At 53.2% G+C, this 12,818-nt stretch overlaps 2 protein-coding genes across 9 annotated transcripts; one reads left to right on the top strand and one right to left on the bottom strand.

Annotated features, from left to right (window-relative positions):
- The first annotated feature begins 853 nt into the window (after positions 1-853).
- Positions 854-7,835, top strand: samd14 (sterile alpha motif domain containing 14). 8 transcript variants are annotated; one of them, XM_061700701.1, is made up of 11 exons: positions 874-1,035; positions 1,163-1,212; positions 1,331-1,482; positions 2,511-2,627; positions 2,699-2,873; positions 2,955-3,048; positions 3,119-3,184; positions 3,255-3,405; positions 4,120-4,272; positions 4,900-5,055; positions 7,410-7,835. In XM_061700701.1, the coding sequence occupies exons 2-11, from the start codon at positions 1,176-1,178 to the stop codon at positions 7,557-7,559; spliced, it is 1,251 nt and encodes a 416-aa protein (XP_061556685.1). In that variant the 5' UTR covers positions 874-1,035; positions 1,163-1,175; the 3' UTR covers positions 7,560-7,835. The 8 variants fall into 8 exon arrangements, with proteins under 8 accessions (XP_061556688.1, XP_061556685.1, XP_061556690.1 ...); XM_061700706.1 differs by having other exon boundaries at positions 875-1,035; positions 4,120-4,242; positions 7,410-7,834; XM_061700704.1 differs by lacking the exon at positions 1,331-1,482 and having other exon boundaries at positions 854-942; positions 2,548-2,627; positions 7,410-7,833.
- LOC133414957 (uncharacterized) lies at positions 7,675-12,270 on the bottom strand. The gene is made up of 5 exons (XM_061700707.1): positions 11,835-12,270; positions 9,503-9,651; positions 9,324-9,434; positions 8,456-8,587; positions 7,675-8,394 (listed from the first exon to the last, which is right to left on the bottom strand). The coding sequence occupies exons 1-5, from the start codon at positions 11,848-11,850 to the stop codon at positions 8,191-8,193; spliced, it is 612 nt and encodes a 203-aa protein (XP_061556691.1). The 5' UTR covers positions 11,851-12,270; the 3' UTR covers positions 7,675-8,190.
- Between the last annotated feature and the right edge of the window lie 548 nt (positions 12,271-12,818).

Raw genomic sequence — 12,818 nt, 5'->3', positions numbered from 1 at the left:
TACGAGTTTAATCCCTTCCATGACTATGCTCGTACATCAAAACACCCATATGTCAAATCGTCTTGTCCCAAAAAAAAACAACAAATCTTGCAATGTGTTTTTCTCTAATATTGTACTTCATACAAACACAAAGCAATGATGTCATTAAATAGAAATAAAAAGAATAATAAAAAGTAATTGTTTTTGTCACATCGCATCAATCAAGCGCTGCTCCTTCTGGTGTTCCCCCTTTGGCCACGTGGAGGCAGCATAAGACTCACACATATGTATCGGTAGATGCGACACGCCCATTTTGAGCTCCGCGCTAAACTTGGAAAGTCCAAGTCGTCACACATTCCACGCAAGAAAAGCAAAAGAGCAAGCAAGGATGCCGGTACATTGTACTGCATACGGTTGCGTAAAATGGCATCCAATTACAACAAGGGAACTAGGATCCCTTTCACATGAAAAAATATACTTAAATACATTTTGTATAGCTTTAAAAATGTTGTTTATTGATGGACTACGCTTTGGCGGTGACAAAACAGTCACCCTGAGGAAAATCGAGTTACTTTCAGTGTCCATGCATTTTCCTTCGAAGGCAACGACGACCTCCCCAACATGGCCGCCAAGTGGGCACGTCGGGTCGGTTAGCCGGGATCCTACAGCGCGCGGGCGTATTTACCCATTCGTATCTTTTTTTCATGATGAATTTTGGGAAACGTTTCTCACAATTCCTACTTTTCACCAAACAAATTGCGAGCTCTTTTGCCTCCAACTTTCGCCTCATTTGAACACTTCGACACTGCAGTTTTTCAGCTGAGCGTCCGCACGACCCCCACGCCCCTCTCCGTTGGCGATGGTTCGCTCCTGGCGTGGGCTCACGCGTGCACGAGGCAGACGGTGCTCGTGCTCGTGCTCGTGCTGATGCTGCGTGCATGAGGCAGCACTTCGGGACATGACGTGAGGCTCCGCCGCCGCCGCCGCCGCCGCCGCCGCCTGACTCTTCATCCTCCGTCTTCACTGCATGACAACATTGGGGCTCAGGGGAAGGAGGTGTGCGCGCGATGACGTCAGCACTCCCTGTCGTGTCGTCGCTGGCCTTTTTCTCTCATTTCTTGTCTCTCGTTCTGTCTGCTGTCAGCCCGCATCACAAAACGCTGAGTCGTGCGTTGTCTTTCAGAAAGCGCTGAGTCATGTCTGCTGGCCCCGACGACAGCGACAGCGTGTTTGGTAAGTCGTAAGTGCGAGCCTCTGATGCTACGGCTAACAACTAGCTGCCATGTCATGTGACGTGATGACGTCAACACGCGACCACCTGCGTGTGTATGTGCGCATGCGTGTGTGTCAGAGCTGAATTCGGTGATTCCCGAAACGGAGCTGCTGGACAACAGCATCCAGAAGGGGCGGGCCCAGCTGACCGGGAGGCACCGCCCCTCTCGCTCACGTTGCCATGACAGCGTCAGCTCGAACGACGGCGACGACAGTCCCGACGGCAGGCAGGTCGGTGGCGGCCGGCGCCGACGGGAGGGCGTTTGGGCATCGGGGAAGCGGGGCGAGAAGAAATCGTGCTCCTGGCATCGGCGCTCTCATAAGGCACAAAAAGAAAGTCGGAGGCCACCGTCAACGCTTACGTGGCTCCTTAATGTCGCAAAAATGCCATCGACATTTACATCGCGGCAGCTTCGACATCGGAAAATATATCGATATACGATCGGCGCACTAGTGAGGATTTCATGGCTCGAAAAAGCGCTTAACGACGACTTCTTTCGGAAAGCGACTCGGAAAAGCGTCCCGCTTAAAGGCGCTCCGTCGCACCGCCGGTCAATGTCCGCAACAACCGTAGCGCCGCAAACGACCAGAATTCGAGCGGAAGTTCGGAAGCAGCCGGCTGACCGCACGCGTGTACGGTACTTTCACAGGAAGTGACTTCCCTACATGCAAATGAGCAACACCATTTTTCTCATTTTACTTTCTTGAGATTGCCTTTTATCGTTACCTCACCGTTAGTGGCTGAGATAAAGAGATTTACACTTCAATGAAAGGATATTTTGTCGCGACAATGAAGCGGCGCGCTTCCCAGCACGCATTGCGCCACGCGAGGATGAACCGCGGCCGTTAGAAGGGCGTCGATCCTCATCGTTGGCGTGTGCTCGTTCGCGCCCGAGGTTTCCGTCGCTCTTTGTTTGCACGAAACGGACCGCGGCTCGCGTCTGACCTCCCGGCCGGTTCCGCCGCCGGCCGGGCGAGACGACGCGACGACGATGCTAATTTCCGCGACCCGTTCGACAACGCCTCCGGACCAAAAGAGCCTTTGTTTTCTTGGAGCGCCACGATGTCGAGATCGGCACGGAAAGGCTTCACTGCTGATATCGGAGGCAGAGGGCGCAGCAACTCATCTGAGGGGGCTCGGCCCGCGCGTGCCCCCTCGTGACGCCGCCACCGATGTAACGTCGCCTGACCAGCGTGAGTGCGCGCGTGTGCGTGTGTGCGTGTGTGCGTGTGTGCGCGCGCGCGTGCGTGAACACCAGGACAGTGCAACATCCTCCGCCCACTCTCCTCTCCAAGTGACGATGCGAGGCTCCTCCCCTTCCCCCGATTCGCTGCTGTCGCCTCGTAGCTCCGCCTTCTCCTTCGACACATCACTGGTGAGCCGATCGCACGTCAGCATTCAAAACATCGGAAAAACCCGCGGCCACGACCTGTGGACGTTTCTCAGGTGCGTCGCCCGCCGGATGAGGCCGGGACCCCACGGGCGCGCTACCACCAACTGACCAATGACACGTCTCAAGAGGCTCTGGCCACGCCCACCAGCGCGCTCTCCAAGTCCTGCCCCGCCTCGTCCGACGCCTCGCCCGTTTACACACGAAGGAGCAAGAGGCCTGACAGCGAAGGTGCACGCGCGCACACTCGCACACGTACACACACACACCGACACGTGACCTCACATAATAGATTGTGTGCACGCGCATCAGTTCTGGTGTCCGAGTCGAGTCGCGACTCGAGTCCCGCCGACCCGGGTCCGGTGCCGCCGGACCAGAAAACCAGAAGACGCTTCCTGGATTTGGGGTGAGCGCGGCGGTCGCGTTCGTGTCGATTAGGCTCCGCCCCCTCGTTGACGCTTCGGTCGTGTGATCAGCGTGACTCTCAGGCGCTCCTACCTCCGAGCGAAGAAGGACAAGCGAGCGGGCGAGGCGGCCGGCGGGTGAGTCTCCGCCCCCGAGCGGGCCTGACCGCGCGCTCACGCTGACCTCCGACCTCCGCGTGTCGTCCAGGGACGCGTCCGAGAGTCTCCGAGAGCGAGAGAGTTCATCTTCGCGAGCGTCCTCTGTCTCGTTTTCTTGGTTCTCCTCTTCGGGAACGCCGCCGGGATCCCCGCAAACGCACGCCGCCGACGCACGCGCACCCCCAGAGTCCCGCTCGCAGGTACGCACTTCCCGTTGCTAGTAATCCCTTCCCGCACGCTCATTAGCACTCCTTAGGGCGGGACTCGGCCAACGACCTCGAGTAGCCCGAGGGCCCCTTCTAAAAATAGCTCACCGGCGAAGGGACATTGTGATTTCCTAGGAATGTCGTAGGAGTCATCGTTTTAAAAACTCTTGCGGAGATTGATAGAAATCAAGTGTTGCAGATTGATCGACATTGATCCGTTTGTTCAATTGATGTTGAGAAATCATTTTCATGATCGCCGTCTTCGCGGAGACGACGATACCAATCGAAGGTGATTTGAGCAAACGTGTTCTTTCGGAAGTGGAAGTGCTTCGCGTTTGAGCGGAGCCCCGCGATGTTGCCACTGGCGTAAATCCATGCCCGATATATTTCTCAACCCGAGCGTTTGCAGGAAGGGTTTCCCCTCAACAAAGACAAAACAAAAAGAATACAAATACAACCAAAACTGTGCGGAGTTGAATCTGCAGGTGCCGCGCCGCGAGCGTGCGGGGGTCCGCTGAGGTCGTGACCCCTGCATTCGTACCCGGCACCTCTACGCTGACACGTTAGCCCGTAGCAGTTCGCACGTAGTCGTCGCTAAGACGGCTCATCGTGATCGGATGGAAGCGAAGAGAAGGAGAAGGAGAAGGAGAAGGAGACGAGGCGTCTCGGCCAACGGGAAGTGGAAAAACCCTTTTTTGTGTCTTTCAGGAGTCGACTTGGAGCGAGGACTTTTCTCGTCCTCCGACGTCGCCGTCCGGGTGTCCTCACGTGGAGTTGTCGGCCTCCGTGTCGGCGCACCCCTACCGCACGCTCTCGCAGTCTTCTGACGAGGTCACGCGCACGCACAAAGATGAAAAAATGGTTTTTATCACGACACGACGTCACGTTTTCGTAGCTTGTTCCAATTTGGAGGGACGTCCGCGTGTAGAGTCGCTTTGATCCGTGGAAGTCGCCGGCGCTCGGCGCCGCCATCTCGAAATCGTCATCTTCGACACCGGCAGACGCTATCTGACTTTTACGCTTTTTGGAATAGTAATAATCATAATAATGCACCGGATTTCGGGCTTCTTTCCTATCGCTCGAAGTCACCTCACAGGGTGAAAAGAACAACAACAAATTAAGAAATACAAAATGAGCAATCAAAGTCGTCTCAAACAAAAGAACGAATATAAGGTCTCAGTTGTTCAGAGGAAAGCAGTTGTCGGGAATATGCCGTGAAAGCGCTGAGAATCGGGCGCGCCGGGGCATCGGACGGGCGAGCGGAAGGCGGCGAGCGCCGCACGAGGTCAATTTAGCCAGGGCCCGTCGGTTATTGACGACTTCGAACGGGACGACGAGGATCTCGTACGAAACGCGGGCGGCCGGTCGGTCGGTCGCTGGATTTTTACCGGTTTCCCGATTGTAATTATTTCGAGCGAGGTGTCGCGAGCCGAGCTCGAGGGCCGCCTCCAAATCCAATGTATCGTTACGACGACGACGTTTTTGCAGCCCGGCGACGAGCCGTCGTGTCCGGCGGGGTCTTGGACGAGTCGGCAGGTGTGCGAGTGGCTGCGGGATCTGAGCATGGATCGCTACGTCCCAGAGTTCCGAGCCGGAGACGTGGACGGACGCTCGCTGCTCCAGTTGGACGGCGGAAAGCTCAAGGTAAGCGAACCGGCGCACGCCTACAATGGCGCCGGCGCGTTTGCAAGCAATCGATAGGGACGATCGGGGGGGGGGGGCCGACCGCCACTGACTGCACCCGACCTCGACTGCCAGGTTTGGGGCCCCGCTCGCAGATATTCCCCAAAAGGTTTGGATTTTTTTTCCGAATCGCGTCACCGCGGACGATCAACGAGCGCCGCCTCGAGATACGACTTTCATGCGTACCGTCAGCACGCTTGCATCTCAAATCACGTCTCCCAATTTAAATCGAGGCCAGCGCAATGACTCCGAAGAATTGTACTCAACAGTACGCCGACACGTTCGCGCTCCATGTACGACGTGAGCACAAAACACGGCCGTACCTGATATTTTGTCCTTCCTTGTCGTTCGATTGGCAGTCGGCAAAGTAGCCACGTGGCGCCGTAGCGCCCCCAAACCGCGTCAAGTTTTCCATGAATGTGGCCGCCTATCGGAATGTCGTCTGCATTCACACCAGACAGAGCGAACTTTGACATCGCGCGAGTTCGATGCCGTGAGTTGTGTACGCGCCGAATGGGAATACGTAGGAACATTGCAACGAAATCGGACAGTCAAGTCAGACGATCGGCATGTCGCTAGCGCCGGCGGGTGGAGCTCGTGCTGAACTTTGGCCCATGCTATCGCTAGCTCGGTTGACAGCGGGGGCGATTCTAGCGTCGGAGGTTTCGGGGTGCTGAACTCCTGACTAGGCGAGATATATTTCACAGTTTTGTAGCACCTTGGCTGTAATTTGATCCCATGTACAACAACTAACTTCTCTCATTTCAATTGAAACCGAGGGCAGTGCTAACGCCTGACCATGTGAATTCTATTCTATCGAAAAAACGTTCGCTAACAACATCCCCCGGACTCACGGCCGTCGTGTCCTTGACGAGACACCGACGCCCCGAACTGCTCCCCGGGGGCTTCGGCCGCCCCCTGCTCCGGTGTGTTCCACTGACGAGTGTGTGTGTGTGTGTGTGTGTGTGTGTGTTCGCTGTGATGGGTCAAACGCAGAGAACACGTTTCGTGTGCGCGCGTGTTCATGACAATAAAGGTGATTCTTCTTCTTCTTCTTCTTTTTCTTCTTCTTCTTCTAACTCCTCTCGAGCAACACGAACAGCGAGCTACGGTTAAATGCAGCAAAAATGAGGACTAGTCATGAAAATTGTGCGTCGGTATCGAAGTTAAGAAATCCTGGTTTAAGCCAGGTACTTCTGCCACATCACTGGAAAAGAGCAGATTGGGTGGCGCAAACCAGTTTTCAGGCAAGTGGGGGTGCTGTGTTTTTGTGGTGGAAGGGAAAGGAATAGCAAACACGAGTCTAAAGACGATATTGTGATGAATAGTTCTGTTGTGGAATAAGAATTCAACCGATATTTTCTTCGTCGGTTTTCACCTATTTCAGGGGGCGGCCACGTTGGGTAATATCGCCCTCTGCCGTCGACTGAAATGAACGTCGCGTGACCAAACCCGGCAATCGGGCTCCCCGTTTACGCCGCGATAACAAGCAGAACTACGGGTTGACGTGACGACGCTTTGGAGAAATTTGACAGTCACGTCGTCGACCTCGAGCCGACCGCCGCGACGATGGTTCGAGGCGACGCGCCGGCAGAGTTCAAAATAAAAGCCCCACCGATAATACATTGGACGTCAATGCCTTGTTCAGCTTTTATTTTGAAGTCGGCCTCTTCGGCTTCCTGCCTGACCTCAATTCCTTGACTGGACGCTGTCCTGTCCTTTTACTCTCAAATACTGTCGCCACCGACATCAACATCCCCAAATCATGTACAATCGCTAATTTAATACGCCCAAAAGAAAAAGCTAATTCGCTATGGCTCCAGTGGTGAACTCGGGCGCGAGCTCGCCAGCGTCGGCGGCTGGCGGCTAGCTGCCCGATGGCCCAGTTGGCTCGCGACAGGCGACTTTTTCGAGGCGGGTTAAAAGGCGAAAATGAATGTGCACGCGTACCTTTGATGCTGACAGCCTGATGCCGTTGCAATTCCATTTTGAACAAACGACACTTGCTGAAATGTTAGGCAACCAGCTAGCTAGTCGCTACATTAGCAGTGATGTCACTTCTTCGCTTTCAAGGAGAGGAGGCAAGCAAGTCTTTTTTAGAATAAATACTTCCTCCATTTCCGTAAATGGCGACAGATAAAGAAGATATGGAAGGAAGTTTTGGCATCTCGTGCCTTTCAAATGTTACATTGGCATTTACCATTGCCTTGACATGGAATTCAATTGGCGTCCGCCCGGAACGACGCGCGACGTCACGGTCAACTGTCCTATTTTGTTTTGCGCTTGCCGTGGTAACCGACGGACGGGCTCCGCAGGGTCTGGGCGTGCTCAGTTCGTGCGATCGCGGCGCTCTGAAGCGGCGCATCAAAGTCTTGCGGACGGCGGCGGAGAAGGAGAAGGAGAAGAAGAGCGGCAAGCAGAAGGGCAAAGAACGCAGAAAGCGGCCCGAGCAGCGCAGGACCTGAACGCACCGCGCGCCGGCTGTCAGCCAATCAGATTGCGGCCTCGTTTCAAGTTGGACGTCCAAATATGGCCCAAGTGCATTTCCCCCCCTCTCGCTCATATGCAAATGAGACGCAAATGCTGTTAACTATGGATCTGTGTAAGAACATTTATTGTCACGCTTTCCAATAAAAGACTTTTATTGTGAAAGAACAGGAAGTGGCCCTCATTAAGAGAAGCAAAGGCTGTTTGAAATCCTTCGCTCATTCCCAACTCCCCAATCGCTACTTTTCACAGTCAAATATCATAAATAAGATGAATAAATATACATTCTTAAGTAATAAATATGAAAAGTGAAGCGATAAATCCGTGAAAAGTGTCTTCAAGTAACGTACGCGTGCGGATCAGCGTGAGAATTGTTCGGCGAGCTCGTAGTCCTCAACGTGGCTGAGTGCCGGCCCCGCCCGCCGCCGCCACGGACTTCAACTTCCTCCGCACGTCCGCCTTTAGGCCTGTTGTGTGTTTGTCCGGCAGAGGGCAGCGCAGGAGGCGATCGGGACGTCCCGCGATTCCGGCACGGAATGTTCCGGCACGCTTCGCAGGACCGTCACGTCTGCGGGAGGCGGACGCCCGCCAAAGTAAGAGTAGCGCCCACTAGCGCGCGAGCGTCCTGTGGGCGGCGATCGCGCGGAGGCTTCGGATGACGTCGTGCGCGAAGGATCTGAGCTGCGTGAGCGTCAGTTGAGCGGCCGCCTGCGCCTCGTAGTCGCCGTGGAGACCGGCCGCCATCCCCGCCCACCGGTCCCGGTCCCGGTCCCGGTCCGTCTCGGCGCCGCCCGGCCGGGCCGCTTCCTGCACCTGCGAACGCGCTAGTCGTTAGCACGTAGCTATGCGTGCCGCCGGTCAGCGTTACCGTTACCTTGGCGATCTGCGCGAGCAGGTCTCGCAGGTCGGCCCGAAGGCCGTCCAGCCCGCCGAGGCGGGTCGACAAAACTCCCAGGAGGCCCTGGAACATCCGCACGCCTTCCGCCATGCGACTCACGCACGTGTCCTGCAGGGGGCGACAGACGACATCAGCGAACAACAAGAAGAAGACAAATCTATTTTCCCGATAGCGGTGAGGGGAAGGGTTTTTTCAGCTCGTTTTCGTACTACGCATATGACAACCGACGTCTTGAATTTGGAAGAAGGTCCAGAAGAAACGTCGCTTTCACGCCTCGTGTCTGCGTGAACGATGGAAAATGCAAACAATCAGAGATTCGGTTGTGTACGTTTTCGTCGATTCTTGCTGACTGATTGCTAATGAGAGCGTTGCGTATGTTTTGTTCTTGTTGCTTCTTTCGATGGCTCCTGTTTGACGAAATCAGAGGATGGATCAAGTCGCACGAGAACATCTTCCTGGGATCAGAGAAGACAACGGGAGTCGGCTCGAGCACAGTCAGCCATGTTTGGGGAACTTACGTGCCCGCCTGCCTTCCTTCCACATTCGTATACATTGAAGCTAAAAGAAGTATACTTGAAACAAGCACTTTGTGTGTACACAAAATACCTCTGCTGTGTGCGTGTTCATACTTTCAAGAATATTACATCATCTTGAAGCTTATCCACATCTCGATATTTTTCCAAGTCATTTCAACTTCAGTGAAGGTACTGAGACGGAATCGGGAGGTGAAGTCGGCCCGAGACGAGGAAGAGGAAGAAGGCGAGGAAGAACAAGAAGAAGGAGAAAGGAGGAAGACGAGAAAAAGCGATTTATGACTGAAAGGCAAGTAAAGGCGAGTAGCGACCATGTCGAAGTGTTGCGACAGCGGTTTGAGGACGGGCGCGGGGGGGATGTGGAGGGCGGCGGCCATCATCTGCAGGTCGCCGGTCTGCTGCGGGAGGTCGAGGGTCGAGCCCTGAGGAGGCACAAAAGCGGGCGTGGTCAGCGAGGGGCGAGGGGAGCCGCCGGCCAACGGGAGCTCACCTCGGCGTACGCAGCGGGAACGTCCTTGGAGATTTTGTCGGCCAGCACGCGGGCTCGTTCGAGGGCGTCTCTGAGGGCCGGCGAATGGGCGGCGGCGGGCGCCGTACGGATCTCCCGCGGGAACAGGAAGCAGCACAGGAGCGGGAAAACTGCAGCAGGAAACAGGAAGTCCACAACGTGAATCACTTTTTTTTTTTTTTTTTTTTTTTTTTTTTTACAACAAAATGTGCAAATAGGGGGTAGCGTGACATGGACGAGAGTCTCGGACGGCGTCTAAATCCCCAATCGCTATTCACTTTGACAGCCAGGAATGACTAGCGAATCCCAATCCAAGCGCTACTCCTTGTACTAATTCCCAAATAAAGACAAGTCATTGTCCAACATGAAAAATCCAATGACATGATTTGAAAACCATCTGTAGCCCCTTGGTGACATCCTTATTGCAGTGCAGTATTTTTTTTCTTCACAGCGCCATAAAAGACAGCGTTTTGGCAACCACCTTTACCAGAAAAGTGGTTGCCAAAACGCTTTTCGCTTTAGAACGGCTTACTTGAACCAGGATCCCTCGCCCCATCGTGGCCGTGGTCTGTTTTGCGCCGGTCTCGGGCCGTAAAATGCGTAAATCCACGCTGGCTAGCGACATCTGCTTCGTTAAGACCGCTATTAGCTTAGCTGCTAGTTAGCGGTAGCTGACTGAATGAATCTGAATGAATCTTGCATCACTGTATCCAATTCATCTGCCGCGCTCGCGCTGCGCCATGAACATCAGTGCAGCTCCTCACGGCCGTCGGACGCCTCGTTCCGCGGAGATGATCGTCTAGGGGGTGAGTTCGGCACCGTGAGCCGCGTGACCGGGAACCACAAGCGCGTGTGCGGTAACTCAAAATGTTATGCGGCTCGGCTGGATCGCAGCTCTTGTCTGGATCAAATTTAGAAAACTTTGTCTCCATTCAAATGTGAATATTATGATTCGGGATTCATTTTTTTCAAGCGGACTCGTGTGTGTGAATCCGAATTGGCACTGATTCGTTCGTAGCCCTAGCACACGTATGGCGGGTCGCTACTGATTGTGGTAGTTGAATGAAGTACATTTTACTTCCAGGGACGTGCGGTCAGGGGAGGCCGGGGACGCAGCGCCTCACCTGCATGTGAAGACTAACAAAAATAAATAACAATGACATCAAATTATTTTCCATTTGAGTTATCTGCTCTGTGCTTTATATTGACTTCATCTTTTAATCCAATTTTCAATGTTAAAATTGCTGAATTTGCGTATTTCCTGTCGGGTTAGACGGCGAGTGCGGCAGCGAGCCGCCGGCCTCGTCTCAGATTGCGCAAGTCCTCACGAAAATAAGAAATAGCGCAGTACAAAATGCACCATCTATTGGTAATATTACTGTACTATAACAGAGCAGGCTATTGGGGAGTGTCTGTTCTATCTCCACATCCCCAATATGACGTTTTCAGACACTTGTAATAGGCATTCTGATTTTCCATAGTCAGGTTCATTAATATTTGTGTTGGTACATATTTAGTTTTGCTCATCGCTTAAAACTGCAGCTAAAGCCTGAGATGAGGCAGAAAGTCCACATTGGTTAGACTGAAACAAATCATCCAAAATACCATTTCAATTGAATATTTTTGTTGTTGAAAATATTTGAGCACGATAATAAAAGAATTTGAAAAATGAATGGAATATCTTGGTGTATGCCTAAATTGCAATCCATTGTAGGCATAACGCATCGTAATTTACTGAAATACGTCACAACTTGCCATGGCTCATAGCTTCTTTCTGAACTGCTCTACATAATTTTCCTGGCGGCCAAATGTTGTATGTGAAAAGAATGGCGATTTTTTTCTTTCTTTCTTCCATTTGTTGATGTCTGGCTGCTAATTTAATGGCAAATACGCTACTCCGTCGGGCTCGTAAAGGAGTCAATGTGAGGCAAACAGCCGGGAACTTGAGCGCAGGACACTGCTGCACATGCGCACTTGCGGCGACAGTCGTCGTGACGCACAAGTTCTTTTTGTGGAGTTTGCCAAGTAAGTCGAAAGTTGTCACCTGGACTCTTCCTGTTGCATGTTGAAGCGGGATCGTTCACCTTTAACGCAAAAGGCTTCTTGATGATTTTTTTGGGTCCCTATTTGCTGTACAGTATATGTACATGTTACATGTTACATGTTGCATGTTGCATGTTGCATGGAGTACGTGATGGACAAGCAACAAGCGTCCAGCTGACAACTTCAATGTGGACACGTGCCACTGGCGACCCCCACGGACAGGAGGCGGAGGGGGGGGGGCGTGGCCGGCGAAAGGCGTGCTCGCTCTCACCTGCGTGCGCGTGCATGTCGGTCACGGCGGTTTGGGATCTCGCGGGCTCTCGACGAGGACGAAGATGAAGATGATGAAGAGGAGGACGACGTTTGCTCGTTTCGCTTCCATTGGAGCTCAGAAGCGCTTTTAAGCGGCTCCGCGGGGACTTTCCACGAACACGACAAGAACTTTGCCGAAGTGACGACAGCGCCTCGTGACGTCATCGCGGCAAGCGCGTTCTCGTCATTTCCGGCTGCAGCTTGCACGTGAACGTGAAATCGTGATTTGAAGAAAGTGTTTTTGTTTTCTTTGACTATAAACGCGACTAAAAAGCTTATTTAATTGAATTTTTATTTCATTGGAAACGCGAACGTTTCCAACCATTTGAAAGTCGTCGGAAAGCGCGTTCGTGTTGTGTCCCGCGCGCGTGCGCTTCAGGTTTAGGAAATCGCGGAAGATCTGGAGGCTCGCGGACACGTTAACCGTTTCACAACACAGTGATTCACTCATCATCATCATCATCATCATCATCATCATCAACGTGAGCACACTTCCTGTCCAACATGGTGGAAACTTAAGTCCACCCAGCGGCTGTGGAGGCTATTGGATTTTCTACTTTGCTGTCGTGCCAATTCACAACAGGTCAACAAGCACACACACGTACAAATACAAATATATTAGTATACGCATTATATGTTCATAGGAGAAGCAAGTGAAGGCCACATCCTGGAACACAAGTCAGGATATGCCTCCATCCATCATGGAGAAGGAGAAAAGAAAAGAAACGGACGATGGTGAACTATGAAGAAAAAGAAAGCAAATGCTGTGCTGTTGCAGTTTCCTTGTCAGGAGAGCGACGGGCACCGGGTCAACAGCCGAAGCCGCACGACGACGGCGGCGGCGGCGGCGGCGGTCCGCTCCCGGCACCGCCGTCCTCGGCCTCGACGAGCGGATAAACGCGACAACAAACGGAAGGGAGCGATTCGGAACAGACGACGAGAG

This window comes from Phycodurus eques, chromosome 16 (assembly GCF_024500275.1).
Source record: "Phycodurus eques isolate BA_2022a chromosome 16, UOR_Pequ_1.1, whole genome shotgun sequence".
NCBI lineage: Eukaryota > Metazoa > Chordata > Actinopteri > Syngnathiformes > Syngnathidae > Phycodurus > Phycodurus eques.
The sequence above is the reverse complement of the archived record's forward strand: the minus strand, read 5'-3'. Positions and strand labels throughout refer to the sequence as shown.